Raw genomic sequence first — 27,737 nt, 5'->3', positions numbered from 1 at the left:
TGTGTCCATATATATATATATATATATATATATATATATATATATATATATATATATCGCTAACTAGCCTCAAAGCCATTCAAACGCTTTACCCGAGCACCAGTCACATTACACAAGGGCACAGAATGAAGTAATGTGCCCATAATCACAGGCTGCTGAGCTGATGCGGAGACTCGGATCTGACGCTCCAAAGTCTTCCACTCTGGCCGTGATGTCACACCCTCCCTCACAACACGTCATAGTACCCTCTCACCTCCGCATTCTGCGCCAATCTCCATCCACCCTCACCCCCCGATGTATCCTTCTGTACCCCGGACCCTGCAGCAGCACAGCTCCATCTCCTCCACTGTCCCTGTTAGGATATGCTTCACTCCCCACCACACTCTCCGTTGCTCTCCATAGGTGAGATCTTCTCTCCATGCATGCATCCTCCACTCTCCGCCCTTAACATGGTTCCTCCACCCTACACATGCACTCCCCGCCCTCCACCCTAGACATGCACTCCCTGCTCTCCACCCTATACTTGCACTCTCCGCTCTCCACCATACACATGCACTCTCTACTCTCGACATGCACTCCCTGCCCTCCACTCATAACATGCCCTCTCCACCCTCCACATGCACTCCCCCCTCCACATGCACGCCCCCCTCCACATGCACTCCCTGCCCTCTACATGCACTCCCTGCCCTCCACATACACTCCCCGCCCTCTGCACGTAACATGCCTTTTCTACCCTTCACATGCCCTCCCCTCCCTTAACCTGCCCTCTCCGCTCTCTATCCTTAAGATGTAAATGACAATGCCTTTTATTTATGTTTTGGTTTTTAAAACATAAATAAAAGGCATTGTCATTTACAATCCTAATAGCTTATACTCTCGCAAATGCGAGTCCTATTGCATTCCAAATACTGGTCAGGTTACCATCAGTCTACAGGTGCAGGGCAGGAGATGGGAGGAATCCCTCTATCAGGTGGCAGGAAAAAGTATTGAGGCACTTAACAGCATGAAGGTCCTGGAAAGGAGCTGGTGGCCTTTTGGGGAGGCAGGAGCAGAAGTCCGGCAGGCATATTGCCCCTTGCCTATGGAGAGGATAGTCAGCACCTAGACAAGGTAATTGACAAGGTTTCAAGGTATACACTACATACCAGAGGCTTGGCAGTAGTGCCAAGGGTAGACCCTGAGCTGGAACTTCCATCTGCCGTAGTGGCCCTTGGTGTTAAGGAAACCGTAAAGGGGCAAAACTCAATATCTGGGAGGGCAGCAGATGCGTAGGTCCCGTTAGGGAAAGCTGGGAAACCTGCTAAGTTGTCGGGGAAGAGTCTGTGGCATAGAGGAAAACATGCCTCTCCCACTCTGATCAAGGTCAACCCCTCCCTTGAATATTTCTATAAAGTTTTGACATTGCCAGGCCCTTTACGTGAAGGCAGAGGGGCTGATGCGATTGCAAGACAGAAGATCTTAAATATGGATAACGTCGATACAGAGTCTAACTGGTGTTGAAACGGGAAACTTCCTCTAGGATGAAGCCCCAATTACGCTGTGCTGTCACAGCTACGGCAATAGAACAGACGAGTCTTTGCTAGTCATTACAACAACTTGCTTTTGGAGAGCGCATTGATGGAATGGTGTTGGAATTCAAGTCCAATGACTTCCCTGCTGTTGCGCAGACTGGAGTTGGAATAGGAAATTAAGCTAGTCCAAAATCCAGCACCCCCTGAGGAAAGTTATTATAATGACTTGCATGCAGAATGAATGAGTGCTAAAGACACGTTCATTCTAATGACGACGTTCCTAAGGCATGTTTGATAAACACATGTGGAATACCGTCATACATTCGTCGATACACCGGCCCCAAAGAGACTGAACCCGGATGTTAGTAATGGGCAACTGATGATTTAAATAGCCTAACTGTGGTCCCAACTTCTAACCGATTTGATGTTGTAGCTGTTGTAAATGAGCAAAGTTCCGCCGATGGGTATTCCCAGCAGGTGATGGAAACTGGGAGCGTTGACCGGGAGCAGCCTGCAGAGTTCTTGGCCTCCAACCTATTAGGCCTAAAAGAGGAGATGAATAATAGATTTAAGATATAGGAGGCTAACCAGGTAGACATTCAGGCCTTCTCCACAGCTCTGACTCAAAAATTAAAAGAAGTGGCGCTTTGACCGGGAGCATTGTATGAGCAGTAGTTACAATGCGTCAGGATGTAGCTAAAAACACAGCCGGTATAAGCCAGCTGTCTAAACAAAACCAAGGATTAAGAGATGACCTTGAGAGGATTGAAAACCACTCTCTGAGGAATAATATGAGGCTCCTGGATGTCCCATAGGCAGAGGAGGGCTCCGATATCAAGGCTTTTGTAATTACGCTGTTGCGGGACACTGCTCTGAGAGATGGGTCAGACAGGAATCTTGATTTAGAAATCCAGCATGTCCATAGAGATCCCTTTAAAAGGAACCCTCAAAAGTAAAGGCCAAGGAAGATACTAGCGAACTTCCTCTCATATGCAGTGAAGGAGTCGGTTCTGAGTGTAGCCTTAAGAAATGGCCCCAGCTCGGTTGGCACTTATTCCCTTTTCATTAGATCGGATGTTAGTTGGGGAACGGATCAGAAGCAGTGGGAACTAGGGAAAAGGATGGGGGAGCTGCATAAGCTAGGGGCAAAAGCTCAATTGGAATTCCCAGCAATGCTCCGTGTCATGTGGAACATTATATGTATAATTACCGATCAGTGGAAGAAGTGGATGACCTGAGAAATCTATTGTTTTTAATATAAACTTAAAAGGCACTTACAACCCGGCTCCTCTCTTTTCTGGCTTCTCATTGGTTCCTGTGTGTGCCACTTACCTTTCCTCCATTTCTAGTGGCAATAGCATATTTCCCTGCATTTACCAATGCTTGTTCCGTGTTTACTTCGCTTATCTGTTTCCCGCGGCTTGAATACTGTTAACATCCGCTTTGATGGAACTATATTTTCATAAAGGTTTGCCTCCTACTATTGCAGAATATTTATATAACAATTTATCACAAGGAACAATTACGTGATTTGCTTAGAATAACAGGATGTTGTGCAGCACCGCCGCACCTCGAACGAGCGTCCCCAGCACTCGAATCATCAACTCTGGCTGCTGTGTCACATTCTCTGCACTCCCGTGTTATCTGTCAGGGAACTCTTTCCTTCTCCCGTATAATGATTGATGAAAATAGCTCTTTATTCATTACATAGGCAAAACCGATGCATTAACAATACTTGTTTACCTTTGGACTCTGAATGGCTTTCTGTTGAGAAAACATTTCGCTCCATTCTCACCCCTTCTTTCCACTTTCACCCCCACCCTACAAGGTCGGAACTGGATACTAACAAACAGATGTCCCTTCTTTCCACCCATTCCAGGCCCCTTTGAATGTCAGGACTTAAGAAAGATTGAACATTTCCAATATTAGACATGATTTGGGGTTTATGTACTCTCAACAGTTTTGGTAAACCAAAAGCTGTTCATGGCTTAGATAAGCCATTCTCATGTAACAATTGCTCCCCAACTTCAATATCCTATTCAGTAGTTTTTTGGGTTACCGGTTTCTTGCAAACGCAAGGGTACAACATTCCCTGCAACTATTCTTGTCCATTCCACCAAAGGACAGGCAACTTGAGTTGCTACATGGAAACTTCTTTTTCTCAGATATGGCAGAGAAAACAAGCTATCTAAATGCATTCATAAACACTACACTGTGGATATTAAATTTGGGAATGCTTTCTGAATGTTTTCTCTTTTTGCTGTGGGTGCCATATCTGAATTGTCACGACTTCATCAATCTTCTCTATTTTGTTATCTGTCTCGAGAGGTGGGAGTTCAAAAAGGTTGCATGTAACACAAGGACGTTTATGACAATCTCAGGTATTGCTGCATTTTCACTCTGCTTAGTTTCTTGCCTCACAATTTAATGACTAATTCATACTTCCAGATTGGTTTGCTAAGTGTTGCAACAGATTAGAGTTTAATGGATTAAGGGTATGGCATTTCATGTGATTGAACAATTTTCTATGTGTTTTTTATGTAGTTAGGGGTATTTTTATATTGACAGCCAAGGAGATTTTGTATTTTTGTACGATTGCTTTCCAACAGTAAATGTGATCTTTCATATTTAGAAACCTATTCAGTTGCTCACTGACCAAATACCTCAAGAAGATCAGTAACATTATTTCAGTTATTGAATTAGTATTGAAAGCTTTTGATGTAATTGGAAAAATGAGAATAAATCATAGTTGCAAAAAACATAGCTACATGTACAGAATTTAGAACTGTTAAGATAATAATCTTGCTGACAACCTACTCTTAATACCTCTCCAGTACGTGCCATTAGACCAAATTGCCTATGTCACCAGTTAAAAGATGAACTTTTAACAAGTTGGAAATATGCCAGTGGTCTGAAGATTTAAGTGAGGTTTAAAGAAATGGAGAAGTTGTCAGTAATGGCAGAGCTATAGTCCAGTCCAGAATTAAGAAGTAAAGATGTGCAAATTACCTGAAATCTCAAAATTAAGAACTCTTTGTAACCGTCCTATATACGCTTCTAATCCAGGAGTTTCATTGGTATTGCTGCAAGCAGATCTAGCATATTCCTCCATCTAGGAAAGTGTTCACCTGAGTTCAATATTTTTACAGTAAAAAACAGGTATCTGTAAGTAAGAACTTTGCTGGATTGAACCTAGGGAAAGCACGAGGGTTCCCATTGGTAATATGTTGACTACCATGTCGCTTTGAATTTGACACCTCAGGACACGCTTTGGTGAAAAGCTGGCATGTTGAAACATTTCCCCAGGTTGCTATCCATCCTTTGGTCTTTTCATAGATCAGGTTGGGCTCAGGGTGAGGTTGACGTAAGTGATCTCTTAACCTTTGTATTCCAGTAAGTTGTGGCCTGAAAGAGGTCTGCCTGACCGACTTTGTGTTATTAGAATTGTGTTTAGAAGGGCCTTCACTAATATCTTTCAGTCTGTGCTCCTTCTGTTTTCTGTATACAGGGAAAATGACACTGATAGACCACACCCCTCTTCACTTTCAGAGAAAATTAAATGAACTCAATGAATACTGTATTAATAAACTTACTGTGCATGTTGAAAAAACTGAAATGATCACTGTAGACAAAAACAGTGTAAAGAATCATGCTTTGCAGGTGACTGACTCGAGAGAGTTACATTGTATCTCAGTCTAACCCTTTCTAGTACTTTAAGTTAGGTTGATCACTTTAATTATTTAACCACCCAAATTATGTTTTTTGACTAGTGGTCTCTTAAGATTTGAGCTATATCCCAGTTGACTGAAACTCAATAAACAGCAAACATTTTAAACATCTGTCGATGTTTACCACCACCACTGATGTCCAAGCTGCTCAGATGTAGTGAGGTCCTGTGTCTGGATCACTCATGGCTGGAATGTTGCTTCTTGGGTTTTTGCATTCTTTGAAAAGTAATAATGATTGGAAGAGTTTTTCTTTGTATTAGAATGAGGTGATAATGTGCACGAGCAAGACCACTGTAAAACCAGGTTTTAAGGATTGAATGTCTACATAGGAACAGCCAGTTAGAACAGCTAAAGTACGATACAGGAAATCAGGATATTCTGTGAGTCAGTCTTAAGATCGGGGTTACATTGACTCAACATTTTTGGTTTAACTAACACTAGGAGGACAATGACAGTGAAGTTTGCCTTCATATAAAATAGTTATTTATTTATTTTTATTTATTTGAACTTTTACCGCGCACAGCTACCCACAGTGGGTTTCCCGGCGCTAGGGATAGACTGGAGAAGAAGATCTGATCATCAATTAAGAAATAAAATACTGGGATTTTGGTCGGCGATTAATCCTTATTTTTGCATTTTTAAACTAGCAAGTGGGGTGAGGCTGAATGATTTGAAGTGCATTTGTTACATTGACATCATATATGATTGTATCATGGAATAATCGACTAAGTTCTGTTTTTAGCTCTACGAGGTCAGTACTTGCATCCTTTTCTTTGCAAATATGGCTCTTGAATGCCCAACGATGGATTCTCCTTAAAAGTTTTTATTTTTTAATGTAGTAAATGGTATAGATAGTTTTTATGCTAGGTAAAGACTTTAATTTTATTGATTGAAAAGCTTTCTGTAATTTAACAATTGACCCTTAATTGGCATACAGCCAATAGTGTAGATACATTTGAATATCCGATCATTTCAATTAAAAGTTGTTATAAATAGATATGCATCAGAAGATGACAACTTGGTAGGTAAAAACTGGGTAGAGAATGTGTTTGAGTTATCTCAGATTGGAGGAAAAAACGTGACAAGTTGTCAGGGCTTTTGGAGATTCAGGAAATGTGTAATACATCCCCAGTAGGAGCATTTTAGAAGGTTAACAAATGCAAAATAAACTGTCAAAGCTGGAAAAGAGAGAGAGGGCATTCTGAAGTCATCAGGGAGCATTTCAAATTAATTCCATGGGACGCATTTTTGATCTTGAACATCGGTGGCTCCTCCTTTATGGTGGAGCAGCGTCGCCCTCCCCCCACCCCTTGCTGAGTGCCAGGCAGCAGAAAGAAGCAGGAAAAATAAAATTATAATAACATGATTTTATTATCATTGTATTTTTCTTTCCGCTGCACTTAGCCAAGTCTGGGCGGCCCGGGGCATGACGAGTATATGATGAGCAGTAGTGCACACTGTAAAGTGTGCATGATGGTTTACTAGCTGCCTAAGGCCTTCCAAACCTCTGTGCACCCTTTGATCTCGCTCCACCCGACCTGTGTTGTACAGCTGGGTGGAGTAGAGGCACAGTTTCCTAGGACCTGAGCGAATGTTAAACAAGCCCGCTCAGGCCAATCAAGGCACTGCTCTCATGAGAGCAGCATCTTGATTGGCATCTAGGAACCTGTGCTTTGTGCAGGGACCCCATCAGAAGAATCCAGAGACATCAGCTGGCAGCGAAGCAGCAGGTAAGTGTTTTTTAATTTATTATATTCCCACCACTCACCCACCTCCTCCCCTTCCCCCTGCCCCACCACTTGTTATGAAAGGAAGCCACTGCTGATCTTGAAAGGTGACCATAATTGTATAGGAGATATCAGCATTCCTCAAAAGAAAGGCATCTCTTTGTGGTGGCAAAAAGCCATAACCTGCCAGTGACGGCCCTATTAAACAGTGGCAAGCACCTCCGAATGACAATTGCACTCACCTAAGAAAAACAGTTGAGTGTTTTATTTGATCTGCCTATCTAACATATTTAAATTATACATTAGGGTTGTCTTAGTTTCTACCTGAAACATACTTTCCTCCATTTTTTTTAAGGTATGCTTTTGAGCAGCACCCCCAAGTATTAGCCAAAAATTTGATCCAACTCCTAATTGTTCTTACGGATTCTATGTTTTTATTGTGATGGCCTTAAAATTTGCAAATGTTTAAAAGCAACAATGTTTTGAAAATGATAAAAGGTGCTATTTCCTGTCCTTGATGCCATTTGGTAATATGTTTAGTAAAATAATGCAATTTAAATGGAATGCAGATAGAATAGTCCAAGTATATAAATCTATGGATTCCTTCTGGCAAAGCATAGTATAAGATACTATTTTAGCTATAAGGTTTAAAGCGACAGACCTGTATGCCTCCTCGCCCTCCTCCCAAACGACCCTGTTATTTTTCAGAATGTTTACATTATTTAAAATAAGTTTTCCTTTTACAGAGTTTTAAAAGCACTAATGATTTCATGCACGATTTCCATGAGCAAAGCTGTGGTCTTGCACAATAAAATTGTTCCCTATATTTTTAATTCTTGCTAAAATAAGTTACATGATATCTTTTCCCTAGAGTTAGAAATATGTGCTGTTTAACGACAATTGTGTTTTAACTGTTTTTTCCTAATCTATAATTCCCAGGAAGCCAGGAGGATAGCACAGCTTTGTTTGGTCTCCTCCTTGAGCATAAAGATGATCTTGTACAGAGCATAACAGAGCTGAGCCCAATCATAGAATGCTTAGATACAGCAGAAGATGGATTTCTGAGCAGCATTGAGAAGAAGGTAACTTAAATACGGGTCACAAGTGGGACTTTCTTTTTTTTTTTTTTTTTTTTTTTTTTGAAAACAGATTTTATTGGTTATTTCCATCATACAAAGAAAACATTTCTTACATTCTTCATTTACCAGAAACCTGTCTCATTAAGTATCCTGAACAAACCCCAATCATACCCTCCCCCCCAATTGCAGTGGTGTGGTTAAATGCACTTTACCATAAAAACCTGAAACTCTCAGCGCGCCAGGTCATCATTGACACTTCCCCTTATAGATGATCACATGCCCGCAAGTACTCATTCCTCTCCATCATCCGCTCGTTGCAATAGCAAGGCTTGGAGCAGAGCCTCCCATGCTCTCGCCAATTCCAGTGCCTTATCTCCTCCTCCACGCTTGGCTTGCTGGAACCTAATCATACTTTCGATGCTGGCCCATTTACATAACTCCGTTCGCCAGCGGCTACTAGATGGCCCCTCCCTTGATTTCCAATGCCAAGTGATCTCCCTTTTGGCTAACAGCAACCCCAGGTCAATGAATTTACTAGTAATCTTATTCTTGGCTGTGTGTGGAAACCAGTGCAGCAAACATGTCACCATGTCATATGTCCGCTGCCTATCTGTCAATTCAGTTAGAAGAGCACCCACCTCCTCCCAATAGCTCCCCATCATCGGACAATGCCACAACATGTGGTCCAGTCCCACCTCCTCTTCCCGACACCTGGGGCATGCCGCCGCTTGTACTTTGAAATATTTCTTCATCTTCCCTGGAGTCAGATACGCCCGATGTAAAATAAAGAACTGTACCTGCTGAAATCGGGCGTTCCTACTACCCTTCCATGCCCTCCCCAGGATCTTGCCCCATGTCGCATCAGGAATAGGACGGCCTACACTCGTCTCCCATTTCAATTTCAGTTCCAGCAACGGACTCAGCCCTTCATTCAGCATCCTCTGATGTAAGCAAGTAATGGCTTTGAAGGTCTCCGCTGCCATCACCACGTACTGAAAAGGGGGGGGGGGGTGGTGATGAACAGAGTGTCTGAATTAAGCAGACCACTCTTACCCAGACCAAAGATCAGGGCTTGATCCATCACCGTTATTTATCTCACTGCCCCATCCCAGCTCAGAACCTGGCTATATGCAAATTAGTCTGTCCCTGGCCCAGTGCATCATGGGAACAGGGCAGACCAAACTACCAAGCCAATTCTTCACCAGAAAGGAGACCAGCTACCGGGGACCGGTTTCTGGCATTTCAGCCTCTTCGGCTATCCTGGCTACTGGCAAGCCAACGTGGTCTCCGGTTCATCCTGTCCCTTGCCCCAATGGTTCCTCACCGCTGCCATTACCGCTGCGTGAAGCAAGAAGCTACCCTCCGGGAGCGCGAATGTGGCGTGGAACGCTTGGAACGATAGCAGCTCTCGTTCATATACAAATCTCCTACCATTTGGACTCCTAACACCTCCCAGTCTAAGAGGGGAGACCAGTCCCCACCATGTGGAAGCGCCGTCAGCATCCCCAGGGGAATCTCGGGCGCGTAGGGACGGACCACATCCGCCCTGCGCAGACTCCTAGCCCAGCATTGTTGCAGCGTTCGCTCTTCCATTGTAAGGTAACGTAGATCGAGCCTCTGCTGCATAACTATGTAGGACAGAACGTGTCGTTGTATCCCTAATCCCCTCCTATCCTCCGGGCCTCTGAATTCCGCGGCAATCTCCTGCGTCAAAACCTGCAACTGAGCGGCCAGATAGTAAAGCTCAAAATCGGGCACCGCCATTCCGGCCTCCTGCTTAGGTCTCATCAATGTGGTCAGCGCTACTCTCCGTCTCCCGGAGCCCCACAGAAACCCCACCATCAATGATCTCAATTCCTTAAAAACCCGCGGGGGGACCCAGACCGGTAAAGTACAAAAATAATAAAGCAATCTGGGCAGAGCCACCACTTTGAGCAGCGCTACTCTCCCCACCACCGCCAGGGGGAGGGTTGACCAAAACGCCACGCATCCTCTCAAAGCGCTTATACATCTCCCGATATTCCCGTCCAGCAGGTCTGCACTCTCATGGTAGATCCTCACCCCTAGATAAGTAAAGCATGTTGGTTCCCATCTCAACTCGCCTAGCTCCAAAGATTCTCGCGGACCGGGAAAAGACACGTCTTACTCCAATTGACCCGAAGGCCAGACACTCGTCCAAAATTCAAAAGCAATGATTCCGCTGCTCGCAAAGCTATCTCGGTGTTTTCCAGAAAAAGGAGCAAATCATCCGCATATAGAGACACATACTGCGGAGCCCCCTTCAACAGGAGCCCACGGTAAACCCTCCCCGAGCGTGCCTGAATCGCAAACGGCTCCATGGCCAGCGCAAACAAAAGCGGGGACAGCGAACATCCCTGTCTCGTTCCCCTCAACACAGGATAATGGGTGGATATAACCTCTCCCAGCCGCACCCTAGCCGTTGCCGCAGCATACAGCACTCTTGTCCAATTCACAAAGCTCTCACCCAAGCCAAATCTTTCAAGCACCCAATGTAAAAACGGCCATTCCAAACTGTCGAAGGCCTTTTCTATGTTGACAGACAGTACTGCTGGCCTCTCGGAGTCAGGCTGACCACCCTCAATAACCCGCAATAGCCTCCTGATGTTCGATGCAGTGTGCCGAGTGGGAATAAACCCCGCTTGGTCCTTATGTACCAACGTGGTCATAAACGGCAAGAGACGGGTCGCCAAAATCTTACTCAAAATCTTGTAGTCCACCGTCAACATGGACAACGGTCTGTAAGAGGCCACATCCTCCTGACCACGTCCTAACTTCAACAGCGGTATAATCAACACTTCTCTCATGGATGCTGGAAGGCGTCCCCGCTTCCCAGCCTCCATATAAACCTCCAACAACCGAGGTGCTAAAACATCAATATATTGCGCATAAAATTCAACAGGTAGTCCATCAACCCCCGGAGTCTTGTTCCGAGCCATCTGCTTTATCGCGACCCGCACCTCAGCTAGCGATATATCCTGATCTAGTAGTTTCACCTGTTCACCCTCCAGCTGAGGCAGTGGGACCTCATCCAGGTACCCCTCAATATCGGCCTCCTCCACCTCCAGTGCGCTCCTATATAAGGACTCATAATAACTCCGAAACCGGGCCAGCACCTCCGCTTGAGAGTAAACCAACTGTCCTGCCTCATCCGCTACGCACAAGACCGGGTTGCCCTTCGGCACAGGACTCGCCAATCTTGCAAGCAGGGTTCCCACCTTATCTCCCTCCGCATGCGTTTTCGCCAAATAATGTTTGTGGTCGAAGCAGCGCAGCCTCTCCACCTCTACTGCTACCTTCTCTTTCGCCTCTAGCAGCTGCTCCTGCAAGTCCGGCTCATCCGGCCTACGCTTCTCCAGATCTCGCAACCCTTCTTCTGCTCTCATCACATCATTAAGCACCACCTTCCTGACCCCCGAGTATTTACTAATACACAATCCTCTCACCACCACTTTAAAGGCATCCCATTCTAACGCCCTTGTTCCCACTGACCCATGATTGTCCTCAAAATAATGTTCTATTCCCACTCGTATCTCCTCCCGAAACACCGGGTCATCCAGCGTTTCCGGCCGGAGCTGCCAGGTAGGAATCGCTGAGCGCGCGCGCTGCCAGGTAAGCGAGAGGAGCATCAGGTTATGATCCGAAACAGTGCGTGTGAGGTACTCAGAACGCGCAGCTATCTGTGCTATCTCTCTGGAGCAAAGAATTGTGTCAATCCTAACATGCAGGCCGCGCATAGCAGAGAAAAAGGAGTAATCCCTATCTCGGGGATGTTGCTTACGCCATACATCCACCAGCCCCCAGCTGTCCTGCCATTCGGATCTACTTTTCGCCAATTTCCTAACCGGAGACGCTGTCAGTGGAGGATGCGATCTATCCAAGGCAACATCTGTAATCGCATTAAAGTCTCCCACCACTATCGCAGCACCTGCCAAATACTGCGCCAATGTCCCCGATAGCTTCTCATAAAAGCGCGCCTGCTCTATATTCGGAGCATAAATGCTACAAAGCACCACATCCCTCCCATATAGCCTACCCTCCACCGCCACGAACCTGCCCTCTGGATCTAAAACATGTCTCGTGGCCTGGAAAGGGACTCCCGCTCTCACCCAGATCAGCGCTCCTCTGGCAAAGGCCGAATATGCCGTGCTAAAGACCTGCCCTCTCCATCGACGCTGAAGCGCTAGGCCCTCCACCTTGGTGAGATGTGTCTCTTGCAGCAAGGCGACCTGGACCCCCCTCCTCACCAAATATGCGTGTACCTTGTGCCTCCTAGACATAGTGTTCAAACCTCTTACGTTCCATGTGATACATCGTAGCTCAGGTAACGCTCCCATCGCCTTCATCCGCCCGCCTCAGGAGTTCCATTCCACCCACACCACCAGCAATTCCCCAACAGTCAACATCCCACTCAACTCCCACAACCCCCCCCCCCCCCCCCCCGCTTCAGAGAGCTCAGTGTCCGATCGGCCTTTGCCGTCGTCCGATTCCGTGCCCCTCTCCGATTCCGTCTTCTGCGAACCCGTGATCGTCGCAGCCAAGGCCCCCTGCTTGTCAGCCGCCATTTGCGTTTTTGTTGTTTCCGCAGAGATCTGATCCTCTTCCGTATCCTCTTGGATTTACGCACTTGCGATGACTGAAACAGTTCAGAATGTTCAAGACCTCTCCGGTCTGTGCCTGCTCTGTACGACTCAAGCCATGTCCATGCTTCATCCGGGGCAAAAAAGAACTGCGTAGCACCATCCACGATGATCAGCAGCTTGGCCGGAAACAGCAGCGAGTACTGGATTCCTTCTGTTCTGAGCTCTTTTTTAATCGACAGATAGGAGGCCCTGCGCCTCTGGATTTCCTGCGTATAGTCCGGGAACAGCGTGACTTTGCTGTTCTAGACTGTGAAGGGTCCCATCATGCGAGCTCGCTGTTCTCGACTGTGAAGGGTCCCATCATGCGAGCTCGCTGTATCAGTGCGTCCCTGTCCTTATAATGAAGCAGCTTCGCCACCACAGGTCTCGGTGGGCGACCTTGTAGAGGGGGCTTAGCTGGAACCCTATGCGCTCTTTCAAGCGTGAAAAAGGGGGACAGGCCCTCCGGTGCAACCACTGTCTTAAGCCACTCTTCCAAGTAGGCCTCCATGTCCTCCCCTTCCTCCGGCAGGCCTACCACCCGTATGTTATTACGGCGATTCCTGCTTTCCGCATCTTCTGCTCTCTTCTCCAGCAGCTCGATTCGTTCCAACGCGTGCCCCAACTTAACATATGCAATTCTCCGTAGCAGCTTGGGCCGGTACCAGATCTTTCAGAGCCTCTTCATTCGCCTTCACCTTGTCCGCCTGCTTCGCATGATCAGCTCTTAATAACCCTAGCCCCGTTGCCACTTGTGCAATGTCCGTCTGTAGAGCTTCCTTCGTGGCCGTGATGGCTGCCAAGATTTGATCCAGATGCTGATGGAGCGCCGATTCCGATTGCGCCACATCTGCACCCCCTTCCGCCCCACGAGAGGAGTCTTGGCCTGTCTCGTCGTCTTTTCTGAGTTTCGGCTTCATAGTCGCAATTTACCAGTGCGCCATACACTATCGCCAGTCTCCCTGCTCATGGGCCTCGCAGGGCTTTCTCCTCCCTCGTCCTGATGTCTGACTGTGTGTCGCAGCACTTCCCGGTCGCCTAGCAGGCCAGTCCCCGAGTCCACCGTCTCAGACCACTCTAGCTGATTCCTGGATACGGCCCCTCTCTCCAGGAAGCGATGTCCCCACCAGCCCGTTCAGGTGCTGTTCCAGTCCAAGATACCTTCTTGCTGCCGAGCACTGGCATCAGGGTCCCCTCGTCAACGCCCTCCAGCCGCCATCTTAGACCTCCAGCGTAATCATCACGACAACCCGGGTTCCAATGTGTTCCCCTCAGGGCCTCTGAACCACCTTCCTTGTAGGCGCAGGGCCAGGCCACAGGTCCCCACAGCCACTCAATTCACTTTTGGAAGGGATCTCAGATCGTTCCGGGACGTCGACCGGCATCGGTCCCGTCCGCCATTTTGTCGTCGCCTTCGTCTTCAAGGCCCGTCTCTTGTGCTGCTCGCCTCAGGCTGCGCAAGAGGTTCCAAATCTCCCGAGGGTGTCCGGGACTGTCTCCGCCACCAGTCCACCCCTCGGCGTTCGAAAGCAGCGGCGCGATGTGTAGTTTATCAGGATATTTGAGGGATCGGGCACGGAGCCACCAGCTCACGCCGCCTCACCCATCGGCGTCCAAGCCACGCCCCCCACGGGTCACAAGTGTGTTGAAATCTGTATATCTACCTTAGGTCTCGTGGAATTTGTGACACTTTCTCTTGCATGTGTAATGTCAAGACAGCTTCTCAATGTAATGGCTATCGTCTGTGCTAAATCATATTCTTCTAAATGCTGTGTATTGCCAGAAATCACTGGCAGCTGATTATGGAGGCAAATTTAATTCATGCATGTGACTTTTGTTTACCTTGAGCAACCAACAAATATTATTTTTTCTTTGTGCAGGAACAAACTTCAGTTCTTTTGTGATGCCACTCTATTCTTTCAGCCAGATTATTGAGAATTTATTTATGCAGCTTGTGTAGTTGTTTCTTTAGCCCCAATTAGTTTTTCTCATTGGACTACAGTTTCAGTTCATCTTTATTTAATACAAATAATCATAAAAGAGCAATTTAAAAAATAAGAAGCATGAACTAATATGAAATTACAACCATATAAATAAGCCAAATGCAATTAAAAAAGTATGGATTTGCAATGTCGAATTGCATATTTTAAAAACCTACCAACAGGTTTATATATTAATGGGGTGCTCAACATTATTAAGAAGTGAAAAGCAGGCTTACACTTATTAAACCTATTGCTCTAAAAAAAAGGGGGTTTAAAAAATTATATGTGAAAGGATTGTAAAATTTACTGAAAATACAAAATGCAGCAATATTTGTGTAGAAGCTTACACACATGAGCAAGTTAATTTAGTGACCGACTCAAATTATCTTGGGGTGGAAAACTAAGGTGGCTGCGGATGGTGCCCAATGGAAAGCTTGTTAACATCGATCTCTCCCATGGGTTTGTGATCAAGGTTCACACTGAGCTAGCTTCCCACATTCCACCACATAATTTAGTTCTAGTACTTTATGTAACAAGTAGTGGGGGACTACTAGGTGGTAACAGCAGGAGGCACCTGTAGAGGCGATTTTCTTCTACCCAGAGGCTGTGATATCCCCAGATAGCTGCTCTGAATGTTAAAATCAGAAGGCACTTTTGGTTACTGATTTCAAGAAGGTCCTTAATCAGTTTGCACCTGAACCTTTGCGCAAGGCTATGTGACCGTGTGCTAGAGGAGGCATAGGTATTTCCCAAATATGGGAAGTGGCTGACCAGCCTTAAATTCTTTCCCTTGATACAAATAAGTTGTGCCTTACTGTTTTTAAGGCCGCAAACCATATGGTATGTTTTGGGAAAACTGGTCTCCAGGTCTAGGTTATCCAAAAAGAGTACACAACTGTCAATTTAGCTTGTAAGGCTATTGGGCATCCTTGACATTAGAACCGCGTTGTCTGTGTACATTTGAACTGGGAGCAGTTTTGAATGCACCGTGGACATGAACTTGAAGTGTAAAATGGGGAAAAAAAATTACGAGTATTTATATACAATAAAAATATGGGTGAGAGGACGCAGCCCTGCCTAGCCCTCATTGTAATACAAATGAATTGGAACTCCCCCCCCCCCCCCACCCCAAAAAACCATCTCTCTCAGATAAAGATAACATAATTCTCAATGATCAAATACCCATAGTTACTCTCATATGACAAACACATATTTAAGACTGACTGAGCTCTGATGATGATATTGAAGAGTGACGGAATATCAGCAGTCTTCCAACTGACCCAAAGCCCCTTGTCGTTAACTGCTAACCCAGTGATGCACCTCTTGGAAGGCCCCTGTAAATTATCTGGTTAACTCTGGACTAAAACTCTACAGTAATGATTAATGAATGCACTCTCGTTTTCCCCAAATAGACTGAAGTGTGAAATGATCTTGAAATAATGTAATCAAATCAATTAAGCTTTATTCGATTTAAAAAATGTAAATCATAAAAGCATACAAATTATTCAGAACAGTCATAATAATTACATTTCACTAAAATAGTTATTTACACGATTAAAAGAAATCAACATTTTACAGAGCTTAATATTTAGAGCGTGTTAAGTTCACAAGAGTCAGCTAAGGGCTTCCCCTGTGTTAATCAATATAAGCTAATCCACGCCCGATTCGGGGCAAAATTTAGAATTGATTTGATAACCATTTTGTACATATACATTTCTGACCAAGTGATGGTTGCTCTCTGCTATTGATCTTGACGGGGTGAGGAAAACGCCCTGGGATAAAAGTCATGTAATTGCCATGTAGATATTGGCCCATCTCCCAATTGGGGCTGCCAGGATTGTAAATAAGGGACGACACGTTCATTTCTAAATCTTACCAATACAAGATCCCCTTTGGTATCCTTAGGGAGCGATCCCAACCAACCCACCCTTCTGACACTTACTATCGAGCCGTCAATATGAGATGGCAGGGGTCTGTTTTTCGTTAGCCAAAAAATGACTTTATTTCTTAAGTCGTGCTGTGTTTCCGATATTCCTTTCTTAAGTGGTGGAACTCCCGAGAGGACACATACAAAAGGGGCGGCTATTGGGGGTAGATTTATGTGTTCGTTTCTGCCTGGGGTGATGCCTTGGTTATCAGCTATCCCATTATGAGGTGTTGGGCCTGGGTCGACCTTACTTTGGGGTTGGACCTCTGGGGTGTAGTGGAGTGGCTAACTACGTTTAAATTTTTTCGTTCCGTCCTGTGTGCAACTATTGATTTATTCCCACAGTTATTGCTTTGAGTAGGTGATTCGTGCACCACAGTGGCAGCTCGAACAGGTTGCTGGCTGAGTTCTGCCATGTTCTTTATTAGTGACGTGCTGGCATTAATTGACGTCTCAATTTCACAGAGCTTATCTCCTAAACTGTTTATTCTTACTATCAGTGGGGATATGATAGAAGTAACCAACCGTTCTATGACGTCCAGTAAACTGGCCTGGGAGGTAGGAGCACAAGATTCCAGAGTTTTGTGTATCTTAGCTGGTATCGGGGTAAGTATAGTAGTTGCTAGGGAATTTGGACAAAATTTTCCTTGTTTGGTTTCACTCCCCATGCATGTTGTTCCGTGACGCTTCCTTTTGGCGGGTGGGATGTTAAGGGGCCCTATATGATTGGTATTAAGTTTTACAAGTGGAGATGGAGAAAGGGCATCAGGTGTGTTGACATCTATCAGTAAGGGCGTAGTGGGCGGGGCATTAGGAGTTACTAAGGGACTGACCAAAACATGGAGTTGCTCAGTTACATAATCTGCTGCTACATACTGGGTCTTACAGAGATCATTTAGTTCTTTCAGCAAGGCTGATCCATATGCTACCTCGGCTGTCTGTGTGACTGGGTGGTTACAGAGCACGCTATCTCTGGGCAAGCGTTGTTCTAAACTATCTAGTTCATGAGTGATAGGTAAAATTACCCTTTCTAGATAGCAATCCATGGGCCCCGTGACCTCGCTCCTCTGTGCGCCACAGCTCTTAGAAGCCATCTTACATGACATGAAGGTACAGTCTCGAAGTAGGGTCCGTAGCGAGGGTTTTTAGAGTGAGCAAATGTTAATACGCATAAAATCAATGTCAGCATTTACCTTACAAGCAAACAAAACCAAGAGGACAGGCCTGGTCCGGTCTCCTCTGGCCTCTGAGGGCCACAGAGGGCCCGCCCTTTGCCCGGGCTTCGCTCGCGTCCCGCTGAGCGCCAAGCAATCCTGTTAAGTAGTGGCCGTTGCAGACGGGGGGGGGGGCTCGCTGGGGGCGCGGCCGAGCACGCCTGAGCGGCGCAGGGACTCTTGGTCTTCCGAGTCCCTTCTGCACACGCCCACTGCAGATGGTCCAATCCTCCCTGCTGGTGTTTAAGCTGCCCAACAGCCTTCCTGCCTTGGCCCCTCGCTGCAAGCCGCGAAGCAGCACCCGCGAAGCGGGTGCGGCCAGCTGTAGCGGTAGTAGCGGTATCCCGAGGGATAGAGAGCAGGCAGGGCAGCTCCGTCAGTCCATGGCTCCTTCCTCCCTCCCAGAATGAAAACAGCGTTTTGGTTGTCCCGCCGGCAAGTGGAAGCACACGCCTTAGTTATTGGACAGGCGGGGGGCGTGTCTCTCTGGGGGCGCGGCCGAGCACACCTGAGCGGCGCAGGGACTCTTGGTCTTCCGAGTCCCTGCTGCACACGCCCACTGCAGATGGTGCAATCCTCCCTGCTGGTGTTTAAGCTGCCCAACAGCCTTTCTGCCTTGGCCCCTCGCTGCAAGCCGCGAAGCGGCACCCGCGAAGCGGGTGCGGCCAGCTGTAGCGGTAGTAGCGGTATCCCGAGGGATAGAGAGCTGGCAGGGCAGCTCCGTCAGTCCGTGGCTCCTTCCTCCCTCCCAGAATGAAAACAGCGTTGTAATCAACAATTGTCCCACAGCGACATCCTGGTAAAGTTGCTATTTGATTCTCATACTCCCCTGATATTTCAGTAATGTTGCATAGGTTAATAGTGAACAGTTGCCTATATTGCAAAGCACTCCCCACCCCCGGTTTCCATAACTGGGTAGGAAGGTTCTAAGGGCCCACTGAAAAGAGGTTCAGAAAAATAACACTGCTTCCTTATTTGACATTAAAGCTACCCACCCTACATTTGGTTAAAACATTGTTGGATACGTTGTCCCTATGTCTGAGTATCCCAAGCACTTAAAACAAAGTGGCTATGCAACTTATTTATAGAGCAACATCATTTTAAATATTTATAGAAAAAGTTAACGTGCCTAGAGAAGATAATCCCTAAAAATTGGATGCGAGATAGGGGTACTGCTATAACCTTACTATCGGGTAATAACCTTAAAAGTGTCACAAGACCAACCATAGCTCATCCTGAAAAGAAGGGTGCTGCTGGCAAATAGTAGTTAACATATCCATCCCAAGTTAATACATCCATAGACCATGTTTCCTGCAATATGATGATATCAACATTGTTAATATTAGATCACTGGTCCTTATTGCTTCATTTTTAGGCCATGCCTGAAATGCTCAAGCAACCTGCAATTCACATCTATTGGAGAGGCAGTTATTAAACTCATCGGGGAAAAACTGCAAAAATGTGACCATTTATTGAGGGCCAAAGAGCAACACTCTCTGATGCCCTCACACTCTTTATTTTTGCACTGAGCAGCTTATGGGTGCGCATGACAGGCTGGTGTTGAGGACCATTCTCCCCAATTATGAGACCAGAAGTAGAACCCACCGTAGCCCACCCTCTAGTCTGTCAGTCCAATGGATTTAAATCAATTAGTGGCTGATATAGATTTTGGGTCTCTATGGAACTGAAAGGTATTGGGGGAGCAGAGTTTTAACACTCTGGAACCGTGCAGGTGACAAACAAATCCCAAAGGTAATAGACTGATATTCTTGGTTGAGAAGGGGTTAAAAGTTTCTCGATGGGAGGAGATTCCTGGCCAGATTATGATGTTTAAAATGAATGACCACACAATCGCCCTTGAATTCTTCTGCTGAATAGCCTACTTAGGCCACTTTCCTAACACATTCAATATTCTCATAGTGAGCGATATTGAAGTCCTTGTTCTTGGTTAGCCAATGGCATCCTTTTTTATTTTTATTAAAATGAATAGTCTTTTCGCACGATTCTAATGGGGGCATAAAGATGTTAGCTAAAATTGCCACCAATGGGCTGGCTTCTGGGTTGTAGGCTAAGAAAGGTGGATGGGATAGTTTGACATTCAGCCCCAGTAGATTCATTCACATGAGACCTCTGTGGCCTTTGTGTGCTGTCTAAATTATATATACGACGAGGACTCTACATACCTGTACCTCAGGTACAATATCATTTGAAGTGGGAGTGCTGGTGAGGGAAACGGTAAACTCCATTAGGCTGTACCAAGGAGGAGATTGGTGGGGGTGACAGTAAGAAGCTGAGTGTGATAAGAGGCTGGAGGGGTAGGCATTCTTTTACCTAGTTACGATAGAGACCTGAGAGGGAATATCTAGTTTGGTGATTGCCCCTTCAATAATACATAAGTGTTCAACTAATGGGCTCACAAAACTCTCAGACACACTCCTAAGATTCAAAAGTGTCCCATGTAGAAGTCAATCCCTCCAACCTCGGCAGCACATTACTAGTGTTCACAGAGGGATTGACGTTGCTAACCATTGGTATTCAGGCCCATGTGCCCTTTGTTTAAATATTAGTTAAGGGTCCATCTTCACTCAAACAAGAGCAATCCAGCTCATCAGTCTTGCGGTTTGGGTCCAGGGAGTTGCCACCAATGTGTGTGCTGGATCCAGAGACCTCAGATGCAGCTAGAATTATCTAGGGATAAATGTCTTTCTGCTAGGCAGTCTCTTTAGAGATGATGCCTACCGCTTTTTCTAGAAGAGAGTCCAAGCTAGAGCCCTTGTGTTCCGAGGCAGTATTGGTGCTACCGCTTTTTCACTTACTCATTGCAACGTAATAGTTGGAAGTACCTGACTTGTAAATAGTGTGGGTGGTAAAATGTATGGGGTGGTTGTTGTATATTTATACTTACTTCAACATGGCTACTTGGTGTCGGTAGTCCTTCCTTTGTGTTCCTGTCCTATGCTTTAACTCTTACTTTGTGTTTGAGTCTTTCATTTTTGTTTTATCTGTAAAGGGAGAAGATATGTTGTATATTTATACTTACTTCAACATGGCTACTTGGTGTCGGTAGTCCTTTCTTTGTGTTCCTATCCTACCACTAAGAGTGTTCTATCTTGTATGTGAGGATTCCAGCCTTGGCAGTTGATGGTCTGGTCAGCTGTGAGGTTTACTGCTCTGCTGTCTAACTTAATAAATCTATCTTAATAACCTGAAGACATGTCCTGCTGCTTACAACAGTGGTCTGGCTTTATAACAGTTAGGGGCACAACTCTCAGCAAACATGCAATACATTTACCAATAAGCAAAGAGCTTGTAGTGTTAACCTCTAAAAATCCAGAGTCGGAGCTGTTCAAAATATGGTGTGATTTAATTTTGAATTTTAGAACACAAACTCACATAAAGTAACTTTCCTTATCCCAAGGTCGAATAGGGGCAGCCCGAACAGGTGACATCTGTCGATGACGATTGAAGATGGACCCTGCCATTGGTCGGGTAACCTTCGCACATTTGTAGGACAGATGAGTGGGTGGACCCCCCAAGGTCCCCAAACGGACTTCTCGTACTTGGAAACCTCAATCTCTAATAATACATAATTCCTTTTATTGCAGCCCACTTTGATGATCCTACCCTTGTGTGCCGTCCAAGCAGGACTGCTCGATATGTCTTGTGTCACCTGCCATCTTACTCACATCAGACCTCTTGAAATCTACTCGCTATGTTGAGTCAGATTGTATAAGGACAAAATATTTTTATGGCTTACTGGCCCTTTCGGGCGAACTGACAAGGAACATGTGTTCTGTTCACTCACAACGTGAATGAACATTAAAGATGCCTTTAAAAATCTTGTTTTTATTTTGTCACATTTGCTCTGAGTCCAGAAACAGAGGTCAAAAGTCAGTTTATGTCTTTTTACAATTGACTTTGGAGTCAGAGATGGAAACGTAGATATTTTTGTACAGTGATGTGTCTAAAAATCTTGCTGAACAAAGAGTGTGAAGTAAAAGGCTGTAGGATGTCACGTTTTATTTTTTAACACACATTGAAATATTTAATAAGTGAACTATAAAAATATTTCAAATTATATTTCATTGGGTATGAAAGCACATATATTGTTACTCTCTGATTCAAAAATAAGATTTTAATAGGATGAAAACAAATTAGAACACTTTACATGGTGATGTGCAAATGATGATAATTTTTGCTTAAACCCAATTTCCAAAGATTATTGTTTATATGCTATATAGTATTATGAGTAAAACTGCTTGTCAGTGCAAACGTTTCTTGCCATTTCAATAGAAGATTTGCTGTCTGTAATGACCGTGTACTACCACATAATGCTTTAGTAATATATTTATTATTAAAACTGTATTTTTACACATGAACTGAGAAACCTTCTTGCCCCCGTCCTGTTGATAATGCAAATAGTAAACTAAGAGGCAAGTCAGGGATCATGTCTACCCTACATGTGATTTAGATTTGTTATTATATATGGAGCAAACGTTTAGTCTACTAAATCAAACAAAAGAGTTTTTTTGTACAGCAGAATTGTTGAACTTGTGATAATTAAGAAAAAGGTGGCTCTGTAAAATAATTGCCTAGGATCACACAGTTTGAGACCAGTTTACGGGTCAAGTACATTACAGTTGGGTAGAGTAGATTATCACTAGACCTGCAGGTCTTGTAACATTTTTACGATTTTTTAGGGTCCGCACAGGCAACCACAGGTCCAGTAAGTTCGTCAGCCATACTCTCACCACACAGTGGTCTCTCCCATATACCACTTTGTACTGCACACCTCTCTTAAAGCAATGTTGTCCACAAGCCCGCATCCAGGTGCTTGTGACCTTTTCTGCATGAATCATTTCCAGCCACAGGTAACTTTAAAAAAAAATAGCTTTACTGAATGAGGTTTGTTCATACTAATATTAGAATGTATGCCGCTTTGGCAAACAAGTATTGGCAAAGCCACGAGGTTTTCGGTGGGGATACCACAGGTGGCATGTCAGAATTCCCAGGATCCCTGGTTGGCTGAGGTAGGTACCATAGGCCAAACTGGGACCTGCGATCCCCAACGTTAGGGAAAAGACAGGTGGCCTCTAGAGATAGCCCCCGCTCCACCCCCTTGGTAGCTTGACACGAGCAGCCAGGCTTATCTTCAAGGCCAATGTGTAAAGTGTTTTGCAATTTCACTCACAACAATCCAATGATGACACCACAAATAGACTCCACACGAGTTTCATAGAAAAACATGTATATGTTTAAAAAACCTATACGATGCGTCCACACAATACTAAACCAAAATATGCATCGGGGTAATACTCCCCCTGGCCTGTTATTAGTGAGCTAAACTAAATAATCATACGTAATCCTAATGTCGTAATATGCAGTTCGTTATGCAAGGATCAGGTACTTCACAACATAAGAATAGTGTAGATCGTGCGATTTGTACTGTCACTGTAATGCAATGCGTAAAGCAACAACGTGGTAAACTGCTAGGCCCCCGTAATGCAATGCGCACGGTCCCCTTTCAGGTACTCTGTTAGGAAAAAGCAATGCAACGTGTAATACAGTTATCGGCAGTGCGTTATGCGAAACTTATGCAATGCGGAACACACATATCCAGCATGTCGGTATGCAGATCTAATGCAATGTGTAATACGACAGTCCGGCAGATCGTGATGCAGGACTAAGACAAGGAGTAACACATCTATCAGGTAGTTAGTTATGCAAACCTAGTGCAATGCGTAACACACCTGTCCGGCAGTTCGTTAGGCAAACTAATGCAATGGGCAATACAACAAAACAGGAAGTCTGTTGTGCAGGAATAAAGCAATGCGTTATACAATCATCAGATTATCCGGTATGCAGAAGTAATGCAATACGTAAGTTACTCCGGCACCGTTCACGGTGCCTCCGGCACTCTCTCCGCCACTCGTGCTGGCTTGCGGTTAGTCTCCGGCCACAGTCCCCCCCCCCCCCCGCACACGGGTAAGATAGAACACAGTAAATACAGCTTCGCTCCCAGGCCCCGGTGCTGCCACTCCCTTGGCACACGGGCCTCAATTCGAGCCGAAGCAGAGGCTCGCGCTGCAGGACAGAGAGAGCCCGAGAGCGTCTCCCTCTGAGCCCGCGCCTCACCCCAGGAGTTGACACACGTTACCTGGGGGGCTCAAACACACTCTACCAGCGACTTGGGCCTCCGATGCGATTTCTCTGAATTTACGGGCAATGGGAAGATCACGAGCAGCAATTTAATGAGTCCTACTCTTAGAAGACCTCTTTCTGTAAATTTAAATTGTTAAAAAATTCTGGGCCACTTCCATGCCAATATTAATTATTGTGTGCATGTATTTGTCTGATTTGAAGGACTAGTTCAATTTTCTAAATGGTTTTTTTAACTATTACATTGTTCCTGTGTCTAATTTTCTAATGTGGCACATCTGTTTTAAATAGTAACACCTTATTGTTTTGCAGTTAAATTATTAATGTGAAGCTACAGTCCATGTTATTACTTAAACACTTGTTTCTAGTAGTATCCCTATACCGCTGATTGTAACGCATAATTTTTTGTGTGTGTAACAGGTGATTTTAGACTGCTGTGAAGGCAGATCCCACAGGGAGGCAGTGGAAAACCTACTGAAGAAAGTGACGGATGAAAAGGTCCTGAGAGCTGAGAGTGTTGTAAAACTTCTCCAGGCTGTGAAAGAAGCCTTTCCTGAACTATGTCTTCTTCTGGATGCTCTGCAGCCCCAAGGAAAATTCACAGGTACACACTGGTGTATGTGTGAGCATTATTGAAATTCTCACAGTCTTCAAGAAAATATCACTTATTAGTTCAAGAGACTGTCCGTGTAAAGCAGAGTGCTTGCATTGTCATAGATTGTAAGGCCTTTGTAGTCTGGGAAGGGTGGACTTATTTGATAAACCAGAAGGCACTCTTATGCAGGATTTTACCTGGGTAAAAGAGTGCTTTTCCAGAATGCGCTGTTGTTGCAGAGAGAAAACAGAGCGGAGTAAGCTTAGCGTGCAAAGGTATATCATATTAAAAACCATACCTCTTAGGAATTAAAAGTAATCATGATTGGTTTCTGCTGACAAGATTTCGGCTTGACCTTTTCCATTACCTGTTGGCCCACCATGTGGTGCTAATAGAGGGCAGTGTCTCATGCCCTGTGGCTGCGATGACCAGTCTCCTCAGGACATGTTGCACTTTGTAATGTTTTGCAGTTGTTTTGAGGCCCCATAGAAAGTATTTTATTATTCCTAATCTTAAAAAGGCTTCTTTTAGGAAGCTGAGATCTGATTTGATTTTTTTACAACTTCTTTCAAATGACACTGTACTGTACACTCTTAGCTTTTTAACGGCTGCCTTCAGGTGCTGGTCAAGCTTGATTAACCTTGATAGTGGGATTTAATTTACTCTATCCTGTAGTTAGATCATAATGGGTGTACTGTATTGCTGTTTTGCACACATGTGCTTGTTATTAATGTTTGGGTGACTTTTATGGTTTTAATTGAAAAACCGAATAAAGATTGTTGATTTGATTTTTTGGGTTTTGTTTATGGGGTGAATCTCAGGAGGTGTCACCTTGGCATCTTACAATGCAAAGTCTCTAACTTTTCTAAAACAACTGTAGATTTTTGTATAACTCTTAAGTGGAATGAAGTATCAAAATATGGATATCCATGCTCACTTTGCCTATTTACTGAATCTACAACACACACACACGAAGCCAAAGAAGGCAGACGTTGCCTTTGCCCAGTGTATTGAGGACATGGTCTAGCAGCAAATTCATGACTGCTGTTTGTTTGGTAGGACCAGTCTGATTTCCATGAGGTGTCTGGTTTTATGTTGAAGGGCATGTTGAAGCACCAAAAAAAGGGATGGTTGAGGCTAGTAGTATTCAATGCAAATCTGCAAAAATGCATTATATATCTTTTAGGCTGGGCTGTATAATTGAGCAGGAAAACATATTGCCATTAACTGCAGTTTGAATGCCACTAGAAGGTTGCACCATCTAAAGTGGCAGCAGATTCGGCCTCAAATAGCGTAGTCTGGAGGTTCTTTGAAAGAGTTCAGCTCACTGTGTGTTAGAAATGGAAGTCTCTAGTTGGCAGAAGTAGGTACCTTTGTCCAAATAGGGACCCTTACTTCTAGTCCGGTTAAGGGAGATACACTCTTTAAATAACCCCTTGGTATCTTGGCACTATCAGACAGGCTTATCCCAAATGCAATGTGTAAAGTATTTGTACTCAAAACACAGTGTAATACAGTGATAACATCACAAATGGACACCCCACCAGTTAATACAATAAGGTATCTTTATCTAAACTAAACAAGACCAACACGAAAACAATGTGACATACATGTAATAAAATTGCACTTCAAACAGGTATTTCAGAAATAAAGCTCATAGAAAACAAATAGCTCCACCTTGGGCTATTATGACGTAGTGACAGCAATAAAGTACGGCGCAGAGCGCAAGTTACTAGGCGTCAGGCGCAGAGTCACTCGGACCCCCAAACAAGTATTACCTTGGATAACAAAGTCTATGAAGATGCACGGCATCGCGGAGGTGAGGCGTCTGTGCCAAGGCCGGCTCCCTGGCTGCCATGGGGGAGGCAAGGCATCGTGTTTTCGAGGAGGCGGCATGTCAAATCCAGAACAGTGGAAGTTGTGTCGGCACCTCCTGGCAGGTAGGAGCTTTCAACAATATAGTTCAGGAGAGCTGGGGGTGAAGTCTTTGTGTCCCTGAGACTTCAGAACAGGAGGCCAGCATACACAGGCCCTTGGACATTCTTCTTCAAGCAGGTTCACAGCAAAGTTCAAGTGTTTGTTCTTTCTTTGCAGAACCAGCAAATGCATGCCAACCCCACACAGCAAAAGGGCAGTACTCCCCTTCACAGGCCCTATTCAGGTGCAAGGAAAACACCTCCCACTACTCTAAATGCAGCCAAGGTCTATTCAGCTCAGCTCTGAATCATCCAGGAGGGGCCAGGCACACCTCAACCTCCCCCCCCCCCCCCGGCTGTCTGCAGTGAATGCACATCCCCTGCCCCTGTCACTCCAAAACCAGACCGTCAATCCACAAACAGGCAAACGCACACAGAATGGTTAAACGAGAAAAAGCCTACTTTCTAAAAGTTGCATTTTCAAACACAAATTTAAAAACCTTCTTTACTAAAAGATGTGTTGTTAAATTCAGAGAGCCTAAACTTTATTCTTCTATCCTGTCCCAATGGGAAGTTATATTTGTTAGAGGGTACAAATTAACTCCCATGGGACAGAGAGGCTTTCAGTAGTGAAAAACAAAATTGGCAGTATTTCACTATCCGGACATGTCACACACACCAGCCCATGTCCTACCTTTCACATACCCAATCTAGCCTCCTTCCGTAAACTCCTAAAGACTTGGCTGTTCCCTTAACTCTCCTCATTGTCCTCGCCTGTTCTCATCATCAGCGCTGGGACGCTCACAGGCAGCCATGCGCTCTAGAAATCCTTAAACATAAACATACACTGCACCCTGCCCATGGGGTACCTTGGCCCTACCATAGGGGTCCATTACATGTAAAAGGACGGTGAGGGCCTGACAAGTGGGTGCAATCCAGCACAGCATCAAAAATACAAAAATACAGGAGGTAGATGAAGAAAGTCTGAGGAAACCATGCCAAAGATGCCAAGTCTAACACTGTGCCATACACAGATGGACCCAGCACTTTTCTGAAGCTTCTGACAAAATGTGTTTCTGGGAGACAAATCCTTCTCATTTCCCAATGAGGGGACAAAGAATGTCCTCCTACCAACATTTCAGGAGTAATTTTTATTGAACCTGCTTTCCGGTGGCAGTGACATTGAACACAATCTCGGGTATGGCAGCGATAAAAATCAAGCATTGGTAAATGCATTAGGTTTTGTCTAAGTGATTAAT

The 27,737-nt window shown here is 45.0% G+C and overlaps 1 protein-coding gene across 4 annotated transcripts in view; it reads left to right on the top strand.

Moving 5' to 3' along the window:
• ZBTB40 (zinc finger and BTB domain containing 40) overlaps positions 1 to 27,737 on the top strand; it is a 267,262-nt gene that overhangs the window by 45,980 nt on the left and 193,545 nt on the right. For all 4 annotated transcript variants that reach the window (XM_078642855.1, XM_078642854.1, XM_078642857.1 and 1 more), the window contains exons 5-6: positions 7,906 to 8,048; positions 24,388 to 24,571. In XM_078642855.1, coding sequence (XP_078498981.1) covers positions 7,906 to 8,048; positions 24,388 to 24,571 — 327 coding nt within the window. The remainder of the gene's footprint in view (positions 1 to 7,905; positions 8,049 to 24,387; positions 24,572 to 27,737) is intronic.

Source organism: Lissotriton helveticus, chromosome 5_1, assembly GCF_964261635.1.
Source record: "Lissotriton helveticus chromosome 5_1, aLisHel1.1, whole genome shotgun sequence".
Lineage (NCBI taxonomy): Eukaryota > Metazoa > Chordata > Amphibia > Caudata > Salamandridae > Lissotriton > Lissotriton helveticus.
The sequence above is the reverse complement of the archived record's forward strand: the minus strand, read 5'-3'. Positions and strand labels throughout refer to the sequence as shown.